General features: G+C 35.0%; 1 protein-coding gene across 1 annotated transcript in view; it reads left to right on the top strand.

Moving 5' to 3' along the window:
• Positions 1-22,301, top strand: part of NKAIN2 (sodium/potassium transporting ATPase interacting 2) — a 510,593-nt gene that overhangs the window by 261,939 nt on the left and 226,353 nt on the right. Inside the window, exon 3 of the mRNA XM_021547161.3 lies at positions 8,089-8,169. Coding sequence (XP_021402836.1) covers positions 8,089-8,169 — 81 coding nt within the window. The remainder of the gene's footprint in view (positions 1-8,088; positions 8,170-22,301) is intronic.

Raw genomic sequence — 22,301 nt, 5'->3', positions numbered from 1 at the left:
GGATTCCCTTTATAAATAGTTGTAGTTGGCACTCAAATACTGAGGCATCAATAAAAGAATCTAAATAAATGTCAGTAGACTTCTGTTCCTAGCAACAGTAGCTATTGATTTTATTTTTTGCACTCTGTTAAAAATGAACATTGAAAGAATTCTGATTGTCCTGATTTGTATTTTTAATAGAGAATTCAAATGGGAACAGCTGCTAAACGTTCCATTAAAATAAACTGTTTAATGACTGAATTATAATCAAGATTTTTCTTTTTGGGTGTTTCTGAAAAGCCCAGAGACACCAAGGAAACAGTCAATACATGTCTAGCTCCATCAATTGTTAACGTCTGAAGTAGATTACATCTTCCCATTTTTTCAGTGAGAAGTTCTTCTCATTAGATTACAGTGAGGATATGAAGAACACATAGCTGACAAGAACACCTTTCTTTCCTCACTGCATGTTGTCCAGTTCAAACTGGTGGAAGTGAAAATATTACTACAGAGGGCTGGCTACTCAGCAGAATGGGCAGATTCTACCTAAGGCTAGCTCAGAATGGGCAGATTCCACCTAAGGCTACCTCAGACTGAAAAGGGCTCGGAGAAGTGGTTCCCAGCTGGTGAGCCTGGTTTACCCTGGGTGGGATGCAAGCGTGTGGCAAGGTGAGCACAGCACAGAGCCCACATGGAGGAGCACTGCTGGGGGGCTGGGCCATCCATGTGGCCTCTTGAGCTGGCACCATCAGCAGAGCCTCTTAGCAGAGTGATCCCTGGACTGGACAATGGCAAGTAGCGAGCAACCTCAATTCTTGGCAAGGGAGTATTCACATATTCTGCAGAAAAGCAATTACATAATCCTCTTGATCATGTTTTCAAGTATTTCTTAACTAATGAAGCAAACTTGTACATAAAAAAAAAACATTCCGCCACCTCTCCCTTTCATGCTATATTTGTAGAATTTTATTTTATTAATTATTTTTTCTATTTTGCAATGTGGAATTCCACAGTAGTATTGACTCTTAGATGAAGCCTTTGATAAAGCAGTTTATAATATCCAATGATCTTGCTCAATTTTCTTTTTAATTAGTAATTAATTGATAAAATGTTCTGAGGAGCCGCAACTTGCAGTGAAATTTTACCACAAAAAATCCTGCAATCTTCCCATAAGATTACTTACAAAAATATATCCATCAGAGGCAGTTTGGATTCCTGTGAATGCAATTTCTGAACTGATAACTATGTATTATCTCTGAGGAAATCCAGGTCTTGAAATTCTTAGTATTTTAGGAGTGACCTAGAAGGTAGGGTTGGAAAAAAATTCTTTCAAAATATTTTTAGCCCTGTAATTTAAGAATCAAATAACAAAATCACAAATCACATCATTTTGGTTTCTAATTTTTTTCCTATGCTAACTTTACTATAAATTTAACAGCTAATTAGAACTAGTCAAAAAATAATGTCATTTCAAAGCCATTATTTCAAGTTTTTATATCTTGAACAGCATTGATTTCTACTGCTAGTAATAGCTCTCAAAGTAGGTCCTGGTAGATTAATATTGGAATTGAATGAGAAAGGTTAAAATAGGTTCAAAACAGTCCTATCTTAAGGTTAACTACGGTGTAACCAGCTCAAGTTATGTTTTGAAATACAGAGATATAACAAAAATTTTCTTATAAAGAAAGCCTTCTGAGTTCTATTTAAATGAGAACTATCATTTTCCTGTTACTTACATTTAATTACATCAAATTTCTAATTTGTGAGACTTTATAATCTGTTCTACAAACAAAAGAAAGAGTACTTTAAAAGTATGGAAATAATAAGAGGAAAAATATCAGTCCATCTGTGAATGTGTGTATGTATATTCATGTGTCTGCAGATGATTGGATATATACTGTGTTGCAGTACATAGAATTTTCAGATATTTGAAGTTACTTCCTGCTGATAAATGTTTCACAGCAAAGACGTGATCAAAAGATATACAGGAATTGAATGATGAGTGAAGCCAAACCAATTAAATTTCTACTGCTATGTCAAAAGATAAAATAAATATGTCCTGTTAAAATCGCTGCCTTACCTTACTTCATACATAAAATACACTTTTGTTAAAAAGCTCAAGAATTGTAACATACTGTTGCAGACGAAACCTACATCCTTGCCAAACTGCCCCCCAAACCAAACAAATAAACAAGAACCAAAACAACAAACAAAAAAAATCCCCTAACCAAGACAAGAAGAAAATATCTTGATGAAAAGAAGAAAATTTCATGGCTCCTCTTTTGGAAGAAGAATGGAAGAAATATTGTCTTTTTAAAGAAAACTTTTTTTAAAAGTTAGTCCTCTGTTCTGGAATACTTTCATTGGGGGATCCAGACTATTTGTAACTCCCTATTGTAACTAGTAGATTTGACTGAACAGTGAGACAGTGCTACAATGTAAACTAAGTTGTACATTTTGGCCATTCACCCTTCTAACATCATATTGAAATAAATTATTATTATTATCGTTTGTAAGAATAGAGAAAATGTTATGTATCTTCCTTAGGAAAGCTGTATGAGTGGGCTGATGTGTCTCCAGAGTTGTTTGTGGTTTCTTGGAATGGAAGTTTGTCATTTCATGCTGTGGGTCATATCTTCAGTGGTAGAGTTGGACACCGATTTAAAAGCTGAACAAATGCATGTCATGCAATACCAAAACCCACTTTTTTCCATCTTTTGCACTAAAACCTAAAGAGCTGGGAACCCAAGAAACAGGAAATGAACAAATGAATTATTCAAGCTTAAGCATTAATGGACCATCAGGAATTGTAGGATATAAGCAACAGTACTTCTCAGAACATGTCTCTTCAGCAGTCCATCAGAGATATTTCACCCTATTGATGTTTTAATTACTTTGATTTTTTTTTTGTTTACGTGGGAGAAAAAAGGAGTATATATCTGCATAGTGCAGTATTACTATATTATTCTTTATGTCACCAGTACAAGATTTTTGGGCTGTGTGACACTGGGAATTTTTCCTTTGAGAAGTTTGGCTTTCCAAACAGCAAGGATAGAGTGATCTGTGTCAAACACTGGGAAATGAACCGAGCTCTGAATGTGCCTTTCCTCTGAATTGAGTGTAATGGGAATCTAGATGCTGCTCGGAGAGGACATCTGCATTGCAGGCATCTAAATGTGGGCAGATGGATAGTACTGTGACAGTAATGTGCTCTGTAGAAATTCAACTTATTTTATGCAAAAGGAGTTGGAGCCATATCTTCTGAACAAAAAGAAAATCTCTGCTGTGCTTCCTGTTCCCATAAAAATTCTGGCACAAGGAGGAGGGAACAAAACAGAAGAAGCCAAAAGAAAGAAGCCCAGTGAGTCCCACTCAAGCTAGAGGTCCCTGGCTATGAGTAGATTGCGGGCTGACTGCACATCATATCAATGTACTTGGCTCTGGGCCGTGCCTTTATCCATTTATGATCTGGCCAGAATGTGAATCAACTTTCCTCCTGCTGTTTATGCTCATGAATCCTTCTCATGAACATTGAGGAGGAAATAGAGTTAATAAATAATATAAAATCAGGGCTTATAACTGAGTTCAAGGAGGCTGAAAGTTTGTACATAGCCATGGGCTGTATGGAAGCCTCTGGAAAGAAATTTTAAGCAGCATTTGCCCTATATCTGTAGGCACTGATTGCTCAAGAGGAAAAAAAATCATTCCAACAGCAATTTTCTGTTTGGTAGTGACCAATTCTGATGTATGTGACAGTTCAGCATCTTTCAGTCAGTCTTGGAAGACGACACTAATTATTAAAATGTAATGACAAGGAAATAAAATATCAGGCAGATTCTTTTTTTTCTGAGGGGACAAATGAAAAGAGAAAAAAATACATAAATATGTGACTGATGAAAGACTGAAGAGTCAAGGAATCACAATGCCAATGGGTTAAAAAATTTCCTGATAAACAGAGGCAGAAAACTAGACTGTCATTGCAATTTGAGACAGAAAACTACAGCAACCCAAAATGGATGCTACAGAATCAATTCATATTTGCTTAGAAGCAGATGCTCACAAGAATGGACAGTGCTCTGATCCTATAGCCATGATTAAAAATAAATGAAAAAAAATAAAACCTAGCAAAAAATATCTAAGTCTTAATGATAGGAATTAAGACTTAGATATTGTCTAAATATCTTAAGATATTAAGACTAAGATATAATGATAAGAATTCAGCCAAGCAAAACTAGTGGAAGCTGCATGCTGTGACAATTAACAAGCAATGAAAAAAATCCAGAGAACTATGTCATTCTGCCAGAGCTTCCCAGTACATTCAGGAACGTCGATGAACATTTATTGAAGTTGAACTGGTTGCACAAAGTCCTCTGCTGCCAGGATTATTTGTTGTCAAGACTAGTGTTTTTGGCCCTGAGCTCTCTTCCAGTGAGGCCTCTAGATAACTGCTGGGCACAGAAGACTTTCATCTGAATCATTAAAAGCAGAACATGGTCGCTCTTTTTGTTAGGTTCCTGAGAGCAGCAGTTCAGCTTAAAATACAGTTTAAAATCTGGTCCTCATGCATTCTAACACCGATCACTTCAGATTTCTCTTTGGAGTCAGGCTGTCGTTTCTGATCCTGCTCTGCACTGGAAGCTTCCCACTGATATGTGGCTGCTGCTGGGCTCTAGAACTGGACTCTCCACCATGTTGTGCTGCCCATTTGCTCATCAGCTCTCCAGGAAAAGATTCAAGCAATGGGAATAGGAAGGAAACAGCAAAATGTACAGACCAGATGAAACCAGAGATGGTGCCTACTAAAGGGCTATGTGAAGTCCCGCTGTAGATGGATATCCTTTCTGCTTCAGATGGACTTTTCACAGGGGAATCTAGATGATTCCATCAGTTCAGCCATATGGAAACAAGAGGCACAGATGCCAAGTATTCAGAATTTCACTTTATATGATATTAGATGGGAGATAGGTCTGAAACTTGCATTTCTAAGTGATATATCTTCATAGACTGGGGAAATTAGAGGAAACAACTTCAGAAGCAAAGATAATTTTATTGTGGACTGTTCTTACTGCATTACTGGAAAGACATGCTGGACTCTAGATATTGAACAACTCGAGTATTATTCTCCAGATAGCATAAATAATCACATGTTTAATTACTGTGATAGATGTAGTAATTATAATTTTAGAAATTCCTTCAGTTTCTTTTTCCTGAATGCAGCAGGATCTTGGGGAATATTTTCAGATTTGGAAGAATCTGAAAGTAAAATTGTGTAGATTTATAAAAATAAAATAAATAGCAAATCATTACTGACAAGAACAATTCAATCGCTTTGAACTCCACAATGTAGGTCTCAGCCCTTGTATCCCCCAGATAAATGTGTTTGTAACTGATTCACATATCAGAAAAGATTTGGAAGCAATAGAAATGACATATAAAATTCTTTGGAAAAAAATAATTCTTTAATTTAAAATACTCATAGCTATCACATTTCCTGACTATTTATGCTTGAAAGGTATGGGACATATTTCTCCTTTGGCAAAGTGTGACAAGAGTATTAGATGAGAGTTCTGCTGACCATGTTTATATCAAAGGCAGTGGCCTACCTGAACCTGCTTTTTGTGCCCTTGTGATCATTTTTCCATTTGGCTTAGGTATTAAGTGAAGTGATTTAATTTCTTTGACCTCCAATTTCACTATTAGTGGAACTTTGACAGAAGTGTGAAGAGAAATGTACAGCTTCTCAGTACTGGTACAGGTATTTTAATATCTCAGTTTTCCATTCCCCAAGAAAAAAATACATCCTATATTAATTTTTGATGGTTCATAGTGAATGTAACTACATAGTATCAATAAATCATGAAATACCTAATACTTCTCAAAAGTCTTTGCAGAGGGTTATAAATTCATGTTTACTATTCAAGGCTTTAGTCTTAACCTTCTTGTTATACTTCTTTCCATAAAAATAATAAGCTTCATTGTCACTGCTGTGCGCCTTCTTAGTATCTCCTGCTTGGTCAAGTGTGTATTCATCAAAGTTCTTGTCTTGCTGTTATGTAATTTCTGTAATGTGATGGCTTCTGTCAGATAATGCAGCTGCCTTGAACTCCCACATATGAGAAAGAAATACAGCTATAGCCCTTTGAAGAATACTTATAAAATGTGTTTCTAATTAGATACGTATAATGGAGAGTGTCAGAGGGATTTGTTCACTGTCACAGACCTTCAGTGCTGAATTTCTTCAACAATTTGCTGAAGCACATAGAAAACAAGAGGCATTTATGACTATGTGTGATGCAGAGATAAGAGATGAGCTACATCTGAAGCCTCTGAAATAAGAAGCAATGGGAAGCAGAAACACCCTTTTATTTCAAGGCAACTAAGTGTTTATCCACCGAATTCTGGCAACAAGCACTTAATACAACATTTCAAACAAAAAAAGTTTAAAACATACTTTTAAAAGATATTTTTAGCTTTATCTGTAGTCCAATAACGAGATTCTTGTTGAGTGTATCTAAATGGCAGATAAATGTGTCAGTTTTTCAGTGATAAACACGGCAGTACGAAAAAGTTTTGTTTTTTCATGTAATAAGATTCTTTGCTAGCACAAGCAGTTCCAAAGTTCCTTGGTGTGTTCTGTTGACTGTCCTATGCACATTGAGCTTTTTAATTGCTGCTGCTTACGTCCAATGGGATATGTTGTGCTATGAACAGCCGACCCAATGAGACCTGGTTTCCAGTGTCTCTCTCCCATATTTTTCCCCTTTCATGTTGGCTGATAAATGATGACCTTGTAAGCCTTTTTCTGTATAAGGACTTATAGTGTCTATTCCCATTTGTATGCCCATTTTTCTGAAACTTTTGTGCATAAAGTATCTTCAAATCTTCTTGTATTCTTTTGTCCAATTAAAAAAAAATTTAAATTTATGTGGAGCACAAAAATTTTTTAAAGGGAACAGAAATTGCACATTTCATATCTTTGAGAAACCAGTCTAAATGTAGTATTTAGAATTTTCATTAAAAGAAATCCAGTTATCTTCATGTGTCAGAAGAAGTGTTTTTATTTTCTACATAAGAATTTCAGAATTACAATAATTGGCAAAAACCAACAAGTTAAAATGCTGCAAAGTTGGTTAATAAAGCCAAATTAAGGTTACTGAATCTAAATTGATGTTTTCTTCTCTTTTTTGTAATTATAAAGCTTCATGCTACATGTGAAGAGGGGTGTACTCTGACAAAGCTACAGGAAAATTAAATGCTTCATATGTTTAATATCTCCAAGTATTGTTTAAAAAAAATTGAATTTGTTAAGATTCGGCAGCTGAACTAAGTTCCTATTTTCCAGTTTTATTAGCAGCCTTCATTCAAAGTGTGGATGTGGATTAGCTGGGTCATCTCTGGAGAGATTCTGACCTCAACTGGATAAATTCCTGCAAAATTTGTGCTATGCTGGTTGTGCTTTGAGCAGAGATTGGACCAGGTGATCTCCAGAGAGTTCTCCTGACCTAAATAAATCTGTCATCTGTGACCAGAAAGAGCTGACCTATAAAGTATATGTAATCTGTATGCTTTAAATGACCTGCAATTACTTCTGTATATAGCAATTCAATCATTTATAGCTGTGTTAGCTTCCATTAAATCAAAACTATATTGCTTAAATCTGAAGTATTGAAAAAAATCCAGGGCTAGTTCAATTAGGCTGTTATTTAGTAAGTTATAATTGAATAATCAGCTCTGCACTTCTAATATAATTAATACAATTATATAATAACTGCTAATAATAACTAATATAATTGATATTACACACCTCTTTATTGTAGCATTACCCATTTGAACAAAGAAAGAGATACAGATTAGTCTCAAATTAAAACGTCAGATTTATCAATTGTTTCCTGAGATGCAGGTTTTCTTATGTGACAGTACTCACTAGGTCACTAGACACTGTGTCAGGGAAAGGGAAGAATGTATTTGTAATTCTCTCTTATGTGTAACATTTTTTTCATGGGCACCATACTTATAATCTGGTTTTATCTTGGATTGAGCTAATGTACTAAATTTAACTCAGTTGAGAGTGAAATTGTTAATTCCATGTTTCTCTCTTCCTCCCTATAGTATGCTGTCTGGCTGGTCCTTTGGGTTACATGGAACGTGTTTGTTATCTGCTTCTATTTGGAGGCTGGAGATCTTTCAAAGGTAATTTACCACTGGATACATTTAAGCCATCAACTCTTTGTTAACATATCCCAGGCTGTGCTTTGCTTTACTCATTCTTTTAGTGTTACCTAAATGAATGTCATAGTATGATGTAAATTTGGAATATTCTGGGTATGTTAGAAACTTTTAAACCAGGCAGTAATGAGTGTATACATTCTGATGCCCACAATAATAATTGTATATATGTTTATAAGGAAATTACCTGTTTTTGTCCCTCTCAGTAGCCCTGCAATGCAAATTCCACCCATTATATTAATTAATATCATTAATTAATTATATCATGAATACAAAACATTGCTGTCCAAGGAGCAAAGAAATATTTGTTGTACCTTTTAGCTTGCTGTTACTTAACTGGATTTCTTTCAGGGATAATAGTATAATAGTTGTAAAACAAGAGATCTTTCATTAAATTAAGATGTAAACTGAGGTGCCAGAACAGATTGTCATTTGGATTCATCAGTGTTTTTTAAGTTTATGCTTCTGGTAGGAATTTTTTCCATGAACACTTATACATAGTAAAAATCTATAGGAAAAATATGTTTTCCTAAGAATGTAATATGTATAGAGTTTTATTGACAGTGTGATAATGCATAAAGTGGCAGTTGGTAATGGCATCATACCAACACTCCTACTTTCCAAGGGGTTCCCAGAAAGCTGGCAATTTGTGGGATAAAAGATTAGCAGTGGCAACAATTTTTTTAGGATAATATGCTTCAGTTGGGTCTAGTTACTGCTGAATTATGCTCCCAGTGCTGTGAAGTGACCACCAAGGAGAATTCCTTGTGTCAAACACATCACATCATCTTCTTGACTCAGATTTTAATTTTTTTACCTGATTATAGGGAGTTTAGCCCAACTGTAAGTTACAGGTGTAATCCTCTGATCCTTTGCGAGTTGCTGATACCTTTTTATGCAGAAGGTTAAACACAATTATAGGAAGAATAAATGAGGCAGAGATATTTCCTTGCATGTTGTTTCTTTCAAATCACCCCTAAAGTACAAAAACTACAAGAGACAAGGTACTTCATCCCCATGTATTCTGTTTGCCAAAAATGCTGATTTCAAAATGATCAGAATTTCATTTTCTGAGGGCACAAAGTAATTTTCTGCAGGTAAAACGTTACCCTTTCCTGGTTTTATACTTTCAGACAGACCAAATCTCATTAAAAGCTTGGCAAAAACATAGCAAATAAAAGAACTTGCATATATTATCTTTTATTTGGTCAAAATTCTTTCTTTGTTGCCAGGAGAACTAAGATATATAACAAACCCAGCACCTGTTGTACAATTATTCTCAACCCAATCCACCCTCTTTCCACCTGTTTGTTTCAGCCACCTGCATTCCTAAACTTGTAAATGTTGGGATGCTTATCTTGCCTCGGGAAGTGAATGGGGGTGAGAAAGACGGAGAAAGGAGAAGTAGCTGTTTGGACATTGAGTATAAAAACAGTGTAAGAACACTAGTAAGTGCAAGTTGGAAATAAAATGGGCCACGAGCAGTACCTAAACCTTGAAATTATTTTTTTCTGAAGTATAGAAATCATCATCTAGAATGTTTCCCAAACACCTATAGGGTTCATGTCTATATTTGAATGCAGTTTAATTTTTTATTTGTTCTGTAGAGGTATTATTAGCTCCAGTGATATGATCTGCCTTGAAATACCCAGTAGAGTATATTCTTTCCACTTCAATTGGCTTTCAGAACACCAAGGCTGGTAAAAGAGAGGGAGAAAAGGAAAAGTTCAGAGAAACATGGATTAAAAAATTTGGTAGAGATCAATTCATTATCTACAAAAGATCTAATTCACATGTGGGGCATCATTCTCCTCTCCTTTTGAACTCAAATGCTATGTCAAGATTTACCCACATGGGAAATATCCTAGAAGATCTAGTGCTTGGAAATATACATCTAATGCAAAGATACCAACTGTTCAGGTTAAAATAACATACCCCTCCATTCTAGATCCTTCAGAGGCTCTGGCTGTTTTACACATGTAAGTATCTTACAGTATAGATAATTTCTAGTGTAATGTTTCTCAGGCATATTCATAAATCTTGCACTGAATCTTCTGTATTATTTATATTTTCATCTGGGAATAACTGCAATTTTAAATCTGTAGTGATAAACCTGGGTATTTTCTTTGTTTGAAATGGCATGTAGAAACTTGAGGAAAGCTCTGGGTCTGAACTAGAGAATAAAAAACAAGCTTTAGGCAAGTACCAGGGGGATGCCTCTGAGGTTGTAAACCATGAGAAAGGATCCTGTGCAACATGGCTTTAAGAATTGATAGGTTAAAATTACAGCCTAATAATAGTTTTGATTGGTATAGTTTATTATATATGTAGTATTTATAGCTTGCTATAGAATAAAATAAAAATAAGGCTGGGTTTTTTTCCAAATTTTTAAGATCTTATTCTGTGTGTAAAACAATTGCACACATAGAATAAGATGTGTACATCATCACCTGCTGAGAAAATTGAGAGGACATATTTCAATTGTTAATATACTTATTTTACTTGTGGGAGTGGAGGTTGTGACATTTTTACAGCTTCTCCTTATTACATTGAAACAGGTCCGTAGAGACTAAGAAATTTTCAGAACAATGAGATAAGCATCTCTAAAGAGACTGAGGAGATTCAAGGACTATTTTTGAACATCCATGTAAATCTGTTTGCATTATACACCTTTACAATCATAGATATCTTGTGGAAAATGGTGTCACACCAAGTATTTTCTGTCCTTGAGGCACAGTTATCTTTGCTGAAACTCTATCACAGCAAGATAGAATATTTATGGCTTTGTAAGAATGATTTGTAACAAAGAGGAAGTACAATCGCTTGTTCTTAACCTTGATTTTTATGTGAATCTGTGAATAAATGCCTAGAAAAGCCACTTCACAGACTTACTTTTCAGTATTATTCTTCAAAAATATCTAATTAGTCTGTGTGTTGTTTTGCCTACTGGTGACTGCCATACTCTCTATAAGTAGGACTTTAAGGTGTCAGGACTGGCAATATTTATTTTGGCCTGTGGCTAACCAAATATAGCACATGAAAAGCATAACCTCTTATCTTGAATGAGGCACATCTGTAGTACACTAGTGAAACAAAAAAAAAAAAAAAAAAAAAAAAAAAAAAAAAGAAAGAAAACATAATAGAAAGCATTTCTGAGAAAATGTAATATTTCTATGATTTTTTTAAACCCAGGAAAGTACACAAGGAGATAAATTCAGCTATCTCAGAACAACAGCAGAAAATACTCATGTGATTAAGAACTGCACTCTTGATTCAAGGCATTTGAAAGCTTCCCCTAATGATGTCTAATGATATCACAAGCAGAAAATAAGCAGAATAAGAATTATACTCCCCTTTTTAGTTTTGAAATGAGTAAGCACTTTTTGCTGAAAGAAACCCTTTTCTGAGGTTGCACTGGTGCCATCGCAAGCGTGGGAGTGGAGACTTTCACTGTCAGCTGCTGGAACTCAAGGCAGGGGCTGGGTTAGGAGTGCTGGACTGGGGGACCAGCTGGGCCTCAGGGTCCAAAGCAGCCCTAGCTACTCAGGGTCCCATCCTTGAGTCAGTACTTCTGGTTCTCTTTGCATTCAACTCTATTTGTGTGATCAGATACAAGAATTCTCCTTTCACTGTCGCCTGGCTGAGCTCTGGAATCACTTTACTGTATCCCCAAAGTACTATGTGAATATGACCAAGAGTACACGTCTGAAAAGCTCATTTTAAATGTCAAAGTTGACTTAGTTTCTATTTTTATGGCATTCTTGATGTCTTCCTTATTTACAGAAAAAAACTTACATTTACTATATTAAATCATTATTAGATTGTACTTATATATTGTTTACAGAAAAATTAGATGTTTGAAAGTCAAACAGTCCGATATATCAAGAAATCCTAGAATTAAGATTTCTTAAATAAGCATGATTGATCTCTCTTCTACATTCACTTTTACATACTATTAATGATGAAGTCAGAACTGTATATTTTTCTTTAATCTCTGTACCACATGGCCTATTTCAGAGATGAAGTTTTGGCGGTGGAGGCTGCCATACTTCATCTTACTCAGTATACTGCAGCTGTCAGAAGAAGCTTATTAGCAATATGAATGTAAATCCTGTACTTCAGTTCTGATCCTAAAACATGTAGAATAAGAATATGAAAGGTTAGGTACAGAACGCTGGCAACTAAGATCTCTAAACACAGAAGTGATATTTTGTACATAGATCACTGGGTGTAATCAAACTGTGATTCCTCATTATTCATTATACAGGTTAAAGCATCTGTTCTTAATAAAAAGGAAAAAGAAAAGGAATTTCTATTTCTATTCAAATCATGTTACTTCCTTTCCTATATTGCCCTGTACTGCAACAGAGGGAACTTGAAAGAATAAGTTTAAAATATGTACTTATTTAAAATTGAAATTGTTAAATATAATGCAAAGAACTGAATTTTCTGTAGTACTAAAATGAAAACTTAAAGGAAAATATGTAATTAGGTTGTTTTCTGCTATAAGTTTTAAGGGAAATTAAAGGTTTCTGAACACTTTCTCTCCTACCCACCACAAATAACTGGAAATATAAGATAACTTAGACTTACAAAATCACAGACTTATTCATGCTGGAAGAGCCCTCTCAAGGTCACTTAATCCGGTCTCCTGCCAGAGCAGCACCAATTTAAAAGTTCTGTCATGTTGCCCAAAGTTTTAGCCAGTCAAGTTTTAGAAGTCTTCAAGGACAGAAGTTTCATAACTTCCCTATTTCTGAACCCTCCTCATTGTAAAAAATATTCTCCTGATATGCAGCTGAAATTTCCATTGCTGCAATCTGTGGCATTGCCTCTTGTTAAAGAACACTGTGTGCTCCTGAGAAGAGTCATGCTCCACCTTTTCTAGAATTCCCTTTAGGCTTTTAAGTGAAGCCAAGTATTTAGGTTTTCATTTGTTCTTTCTGTAGTTGACTTCCTATTTTCTAACCACAAGTAGTTTGTTGCACCTCACAAGAAAAGCACTAATTATCTTGTAATAAAAAATCAGTTCACTTCTCACACTTTAGCTTTACTATGGTAGATAAATGAAGGGTCTTCACACATATGTAAAGCTATATAGTATCTTATGTATATAGGTTGTCCCTGTTTGGAAAAAGTAGTAACACATTCAAAAAGAATTAGAGTCCTTTAGTTCAAAGAAAATTCAACTTATACTAATATTTAAGTTTCCTTTTATTGCATTTAACAAACTACTGAAAATCTTGTGTATAAAACCTGCAGTCTAGTAAAATGCTGCAAAATGTAACTCTTCCCTATTCCTGCTTAGGTTATCAGGGGGGTTAACCAAAACTTGGTGAAGAAGTCTCCTGAGTAACTGCTAGGGAGCAGTAGGAAGACACTATCATGTCATTGTTGGGGAATACCCTTGGAGGGAGAGTCAGCTCTGCAAAGCTGGAGGAATGAAGATTTAGGAAGAGTTTGCTGCTGTTTCATTATCTGCAAGTACTGCCCACTCTGTAGCTGGAGTGGAAGGTAGTCTGTTTTCCATATCATGAAATCAGTGGAATAAAGAGAAATGTAAGAAATCATGTCCAGCTGCCAATGTGCACTGTTTATAGTCAGTGTTTATATACTCATGGTCATGGTTCATAGTAAAGTGAAGCCAGAAGGGACTTCAGGATGCAAACAAACATCAGCTCTCCTGCCTCCGGCCAGACCCAGCCAGCAACCTGCACTATGGGAGAGCAGCTGATGCAAATGATCTCAAGGAAGAAATGAGCACTTTAGAAATCCACCTACAAATGATGCTCATCCATTAGCAACTTTTCATGACTAAGAAATCCTCCTTTCCCTTGTTGATCTGAGATGTTAGTCCAGGATTAGACAGATATAGCTGACTTTTAGTGGCTGTAGGGCAGCCCATTCTTTCTCTTTTCCTTTTCCATTGGGCTACTCTAATGAGAAGAGGAAGAGGAAGCAATGGTCGTAGCACCTCCTGTCAACAAATTAGCTCCAGTCCTGCATTGCTGGTGGAAATAAATGGAAAAGGTGGGAGGATTATGGAGCCTATTTTTCCTCCAACTGTTCCCACTTGTCCCTGCCGTCTTATTGCACAAAATTATAAGGACCAGCCAGAAATAGGCCCATTGTAGTAAATAGTATTTTTCCATTTGAATATCCCAACCTTGGCAAGCACATATCCACCTATGTGTCTGACTTTCATATACCACTGCTTGGATTGATACCTAGTTGCTCTGAAATCCAGTTGATATCCATATGCAAATTAACTGCAATAATGCAAATTACTTCAGGATATGATTTGCATAGCTTGTCACTCATGCTGCTTAAAAAACATGCTGGCTATGACTGCTGAACACTTTATGCAGCTAATATGCTCTGATTTTAAAGGGAGGGCTCCATACATAGATGAAGCTGAGGAAAGAACTAAAAAAAGAAAATGGATATTTAATCTTCAGCATAACTCAGTTGTAACAAAGGAATTAACTTGGCAAAAAAGATGGAACTTACACCAGTTACACATTCATTCTACATTACTATGTGTCCATTGGTATAATCATTATATTGCTTTGATTCCATATTTGCTAATTATTTTTATAAAGCAGTGGCCATTAGCAGTTAAATGTCAATGTCATACATACTCTGATAAAACATCCTGCGGAATGGTTAATTTTGAGCATATTACCTTCCTTGGATGTTGTTTTAACAGATGTCCTGTTAAGATAACAGAGAAATTAAATTAGTTTTCAACTCAAAGCATCTGGTTAACTTTGTAGGTAAATGCCTTTGAGCAATAAATCTGACCAGGGTTTTCAGATAAATAGCTATCAGAATGTTTTAAGTAAATGACTTTATTTTTTCACTTCTATTACTTAGGGCACATTTGACATGCTTGATCATATATCTAACAGATGAAAATTGAAAATAGTTCTGGCAACCAGCAGTGTTAGGTTATTCAGGGGGTAGTTTCATGGGTAGTACTATTAAGCATGCTTATAGTTTCAGAAAATTTAGTTCTGCAGCAATTTTTAAACCTCAAGATCTTTACCAGCTGGAAAATAACTGATTATAAAATGTAATCTGTTTAATACTGTAGACATAGCATATGGTGGAATGCATTTAGATAACAGTGGAATTTTTCATCTTTTTAATGGCGAAGTAAATTGTGATAGCAAATCTGTCAAAGTATAGAAAAATATTAAATATGATTGCATATATTTTTCTAATTGTAACAGTTTTATTTTTTTAAATCCTGGTACATATTTTACATTAAGTTTATGAATAAACATACATCTTCTTGTTGATTTATATATGCTCACTTTTCCCACAATTCAATAGTTTTGCACTGAATACCAGAACACATGAAAATAAATATAGTGACTGGTTAGATGGTAATTCCATATGATGATTTACTTATGTGTGTGTTTACATATATATTGAGTACCTTAGTTATGCTGTTAAGATTGGTGAGCATGCACTTTAGCATGCACCTTAAAGCTGCAATATTATACTTTCATGAAGGCTTTTCTTTATCTCTAAAGAGAGTACCATGAATATTTCTGCAAGTCTTTCAAATGTTACAGCGAAGACATTGCAGAAAAATATCCAAATATTTATTTATTATTTTACTTTTTAATATTTATTAATTATATTGTAGTACCATCTAGTGGCCCCATTTTGATATCAGGGAGCCCTAGATACACATAATATAAAGAAAGTTGTGAAAATCCAGACTTCATGAAGAATTCCAAAGATATGACACTGTTTTGGATTCTCACAGCAATCTACTATTTTTTTGTTAGAAATATTTTGTTCTAAATTTGCAATGGCTAGAATATACTTTCCCCACATCTACTCTTCCTCTAAATATAATTGACCTTCTAGTTAGAATCTATCAAATAAAGTCCATCTTCTGAATGAGGGATCTACCAAAAATTTCAAGGCAGCACTAAATCTATGCATTTTCTGTTTTGTGCTATTTGGAATTTCTGAAGAAAGCCATTCTAATCCTTATGTCACTAAAAATTATGCCAGTGTAAATCCAGTAGGAAAATGAAATTCTGTATTGCCTTCAGCATCTTTTTATATATGGATAAGCATTTATTGAACCTGGGAAAGCAGTGTGAGCTGTGTGAGCACTGTGAAGTAGTCTCCATTTTTGATCCTGTTTAATATAGAAACCCCATACTCTTTTCTCACCACTGCAGTGGTAGCAGCAGGCTCACAGGCCATTCACTGAAAACAGCTATGGTGACTAATCACCTCTTACAGCAGTTCATCATCTTATAGCACTCTATATTTGTAGATACCCTTCTGCTGGAGGTCCCCACTCCCATGGTCCTGCAACTTGAACATTCATGGTCTGTCTCTGGGCTGAAAATATGGGTGTGCCTTAAGGCACGGTGAGAAGCCACATAAAATTCATTCTTACACAGACACAACTTTGCACTGAAGCATTGTAGTAGCTCCTACAAAAGGTGCTACTAGAAAGCTAAGGAGACAGTAATGGGTTTAAACTGTCACAGATATTTCAAAGTAAATGTCTACCCTAGTCATAGAGCCATGCTATGCTTTCTGCACCACAAGAGAATTTATACTCACTAGATAAATTTCCTTGAACTTTTAAACTGGTATTTCAAATTTCAAGAAGCATGTTGGAATGCAGCTCTTCAAGACAAAACAAAAATTAATTTTCCTCTTGCAAAACTAGAAATATTTTAAATATTAGTAATCTTTTAATGTCATTTTCTTCCTTTCTCATTCACATGAAAAGAATGTCTCCAAAACTGGTACTGAATGGCAGTGATCTAGTAATTCTGATAATTGTCTGTAATAAACAGAAAAAATATTCTCTCCCATTGACTTCAGTGCTGTCACATGCAGTTGACAGCACACTCACAATTGGTTTTATTTTGTTGATTCTGTACACTCAGAATGAAGCACTATATATGAAAAATATTTGATGTCCTTTCCTAATAACCCATTAAACTCAATGGTTGCCTTAGTGAATTTATCCCCAGAGGATAAATTTACTCTAGTGTTGTTTTCAAAAGTTGCTGCTGCTACTTCAATTACAGTAATTTCAAGGGGCATCCTATCTGTTCAGGAGTGCTGTAGTGTGGTGCCACATACCTCCTATCAGACTACCACAAATGCCTGTTTGTTTAGAAATTGGATTCCCTGTTTTGAGGGTAGGATTTGATTGATTGAGCAACCTTAGGAATTGAACTAAAGTGTGGTTTATTGTGGGTTTCACACTAAGAGCCTGTTCTTCAGCAGGCCACAGTATGACTAAGGCTATTTTTCTTCCATCCTACAACAGGTGGGTAATTCAGCAATAATGAGGTGATCAGTAATGTGCTGTGTCGAAGTAACTCACTGGTATCTTTAAACTGCCAATGAATCTTTTTATAGAAAAGCTGTTGTTTGCAATGCAGAAGGAGAATAAGATCAGAGTGTTAAAAAATAGCTAAAGAACCTCATCTATAGATAATTTGAGATATACCTCACTACTCAAATTAAAAAATTAAAGGGGTTACATTTGTCAAGCTTTTTCTGATATCATAAAAGTTAAGGGCTCTCCTTTCATAGGACAGCCTCATAAAAGGTGTACTTCTGTGACTTCCAATCAGATACATGGAGCACATCCTCTCTCTCTTTTCCTGGCAATTTTATACTTGTCACTTCTCTCTTTTCCTCTGTCAGCTTATTAAAGCTGACCACTTTTTATCTTGCCTTTGCTCACCTCTGTCACATTCCTCTGACGCTTAGCACATCCAGAGGTATTCTATCTTGGTTTGGCTAAACTGGCCAGGGATGATTTTTATTTGGGAGCACAGGGAAATGCTGTATTTCGGTGCATGTTCATTTAAGTGTTTCTCTTAACCACCATTTACAGAACACACTAACTGTAGTTGCTCTTGACTGCCCATTGTAACCAAATGCACTTGATTCAAAGTGTCCCACAGATGCTCTTAAATCACAAGACATTTGTCCTGCAGCTGCAATGATGGAGATTGATTTGTATTAGGTGAAGAAGTTAAGGAGTTGGAACATATTTATCTTAAAGTTTGACTTAAAGACATATTTTTCCCTCATTTGAATGTCAATATGAAGTTTATGTCATACTGTGTATGGCATAATGATAGAAATTGTAATGAAATATTGTTGACTATATTGCTGATATAATCAAAGTATTATACAGTATAAAAACTACTTGCACAATTATTCACATAAGAATTATGTAAAAATTTATATTGAGGGTTGTGCTAAGCTTATCCATGATTATTATCTACCCAATTGTACATAATCCTAGGTGTTCAAACAGCCATGTAAGAAACACTGACAAGAGCAATACTGAGAGGTTCCTCCACTAGAAAAGATTCTTCTTAAGCCTAGAGAACTAAACACTTGCTTTTATTGAAAAACAGACTTATACATACATGCATACATACATACATATTAGATCAGTGTTTTCCACTTCCTTTAAAGTATTTCAATCACAAACCTACATCCAACTCAGCACATAGCATAATTTGCACAGAATTAGAAATCTTTGCAGCTTCTAAATGTGAATTTCTCGTGGTTGATAAACAATGATGGGGTTAAAAGCATGAGATGTTTCCTAAAACTACAACTTCTGGCTGTTGTGTTTTCTTTCCTGAATTCTGTGGTTTTAATTTTTAATAAAGGAAAAAGTCATGAGCTCAGACAGCTGTTTGGAAGAAGAGGCTACAGGAGAGCTCAGTAACAACAGCCTATGATACTCTATAATTATGTTTTTTTTCTCTTCATTAGCATATACAACCTGCTACAGGAATGAGAATATAATGATAATTGCCAGACTCTTGGGTTTTCACACTTGGAAATAGTGTAAAATACAAATCAAAAGTAATAGGGATTACTTCAAGAAATGTCTCTGAAAGTGAAAGCAGGAGCTTGTAGCAAACTAGGGATTTAATTTTGATGTTAAATTTCTGGCAAAACATATCCAGGAGATAGATAAAAGCATTTATTCTCATTCTAGTCTCAAAGTGAAGATGAGTGTAGCACTCATTCTTTAACTTGCCATTAAAGGATGTTTGTCTGTGTCACAGCATGTAGCATTAATGATAGATTCTGCAGAGAAAAGTTACTGCTATATGAAAAATCACTGAAGACTAAAGTTTATTGAAAAAGCTTATATGGGAAATGTCTTTGATTCCTGTACACATTTTATTTAGCTTTAGGCAATATTTTCATTTTTTCATTAGCACAGTAATGTCTCCATTAAAAACAATTTATAAAAATTATATCTTTTTTTTATACTGATATCTCTGTGTGCTCTATAAAACAGTACTCCTTTGTTTCCTTTCATAAGGAGTCATGCTTTCAAAGTTGGTAAGTCAAGTACCATCTCATAGAGGAAGTGCAAAATACTAAGAGAACTTGTGGCAATTGGTAATGAGTGTTGTTTCACATGTAACTTAGATCTTTGATAATCCTAAATCTAAAAATTATTTTTAAATACTCAAATAATTTTCCTTCTCGTCAGGACATGTTCTGGTGTCCTGCTAACCTCCCATACCCATATGACATGCCCCTTTCCCATGTGTAATACTTCACTCTCTCTTACTCCTTCTTTTTACATTTCCCCTGTTTTCCTGACACCAGCCTCATGCAGGTGGTGCTGGGCTGACACATTTCTTGGAGATCCCTGCTTCTTTGCCTAGACTGCCAACATAGCTCAGAGGAGATTCCTGACTTCTAGGCAGCTGAAGTTAAATGAGCTGAATCCAACCTGAAGTGCTTATCACCTGCTGAATTCATGGTACTTAGGCACTAACAGGATATCTTCCTTTACAATGAGCTCCTAATATAGTTAAAAATCTGCTGGCATGGAGCCTAAATTTCATTTAAATAGAAATTTAAGTGTTTAGTCTGTTAGTAATTTCTGAAAATTAGGCTTGAGTTCTAGCAAAAAAATCCTTTTCCTTTCTTTAAAATCCTGCATTTATTGATTTGCCTTCAAGAAAAGGAGAAAGAATGGCAATGGTGGAGATTTCATTTATAGACACACTGCAAACTGCTTCTTGTTTTCAGTTGGAATTACCTAGTTTATTTGATTCAACTCCTTCATTGATTATAATTTTGTTTCAGAGTAAGGCAGTGATGCCGCACATGAAATAAATTAAAAACCTGCCTACCATACCCATGAAACAATGGGAGTTAATTTTGAAAACCTCATAAAGACCATCATACTGACATGCATATGGATAATAAGCTTTTGGTTCAGAACATGAAATACTGAATTTCAAAACCTGAAATCCTTAAAAGGCAAATAAAGTTAAGTACATGCTTCAAAGCAAAGAGTAGTGTCAAGAATTTTTGTCTCTGTATTGATTGGATTATAGAAGACACTTATAACAAGAAAAATTGAAAGACTGCATGAAAATTCAAAGCACAGGATCTGATATGAAGATTCCCCAATACTGAGGAAGGGACATATATTCAGCATACTGAAAAATTTAAGACTACATTTTATTAATGTCTGTTTCTTTTCTGTAGTATTTCCTTTGTGACGGGGCTACATGCTACATGTCAGATCAGGTAAAAAGGAGAAAAAGGCAGACTTTTGAATATGTAAGTCCTTGAGCAAATAGATATTTTATTTTTCTTTTTTAATTAATATCAAAGTGCAGAAATATAGAACTCCTGTATTTTGTACATGGAAAGTCACATGGAATTATGTTAAACTCCTTTGGGATTATTTACTTTATAATTAGAATGAAAAAGAAAAAAAAAACCCAACAGATAACCAAATTACATATTCATGTGTTGTTCCTAAGTTTTGAAAAAAACACCTATGAGCCCAAAATGTTCTGTCTCTTTTTCTCCCCTATTAAGGTGATGTTATGTTGTCCAAAAATAGAGTTATGGAAACATGAAGTTGAAGATATCTGCTTATAATATTTGAAATATCTCTTGGACATAGAAATTTATAATGCTATTTGACCTTTCTTTAACACTTGGTTAGCTGCTTTCTTATAAACTAATAAAATGAATGTGTACATTACATAGTAATGTGTATCATTACCATGTAACCTGGTTTTGCATGCACGTAGTTCTTCCTAGTATTCAAGAAAAATTATTTTACTGACTATCTGGGACTTTTTCTTGATAAGCAGGATAAACATTCCTTTTATTTTACCATTTACATTTTAAAACATATTTATTTTGTTGATGCTTCATTTTTCTTCACTTCTGTTGACAAGGTGGATTTTTTTTGCATTTTCTTATTACTCATATTTTCTATGTATTTTATTCTTTCTGTAGTTCTCTGTATTCTTTCCATATACTCTGCTGTCTTTTTAGCATGGAGTATGTAAAGAAAAAAAAGCTGTTTCAGTTAAGACTTCCCCAGCACCAAGTAAAGCTTACCTATAGGACCTTTAGTATTTTATTATAAAACTTGCATTAAGTGTTACTGAATAAGATTTTCTTGATTTTGCCCAATGCAACAGTGTTGGTTTTAATTTCTGAGTCACTACTACAATCTCCTGCAGTTCTCTACCATTTTTTCCTGCCTTGCCAAATGTTACTTGCCCCCATTCTGCCTGATTTTTCCTGCCTACAAGAAGCACTTTGATCTTTTCTTTATTTAATTCACCTTGTTGTTCTTCGGTTTGCTGAGATCTGCCCTCTGCAGTTTTTGCTATCATTTTTCTGCACTATATTAAGTGTTAAACCCTATCATTCAATAATTACTGAAAGAAATGAGTTCAATACAGAGTGGACACTCACCTTCCTCTTCAAACCTTTTCTCAGCTTAATGCCTGAACATTAATGAATTCATTTTTGTGAACAGTTTTTAAAGCAGCTGTGGAAGTTGTTCTTGTTATTTACATGCACTATGCAATTTCTTTGTATATAAGGGACATCACACAGCCCAGTGTCATAAGATGGAATAAATTATGTCCTATCTACTGTTCTGCCCCTCCAAAACCACATCCAAATTACCTGTCACAGAAGAAGGACAGTGATTTTAGGAAGAATTGCTCTTGATAACTCATATTTATTTTACAATTTCATAAATGCACAGGCATTGATGGATTAAA

The sequence above is a fragment of the Lonchura striata genome, chromosome 3 (assembly GCF_046129695.1).
Source record: "Lonchura striata isolate bLonStr1 chromosome 3, bLonStr1.mat, whole genome shotgun sequence".
Classification (NCBI taxonomy): Eukaryota; Metazoa; Chordata; class Aves; order Passeriformes; family Estrildidae; genus Lonchura; species Lonchura striata.
The sequence above is the reverse complement of the archived record's forward strand: the minus strand, read 5'-3'. Positions and strand labels throughout refer to the sequence as shown.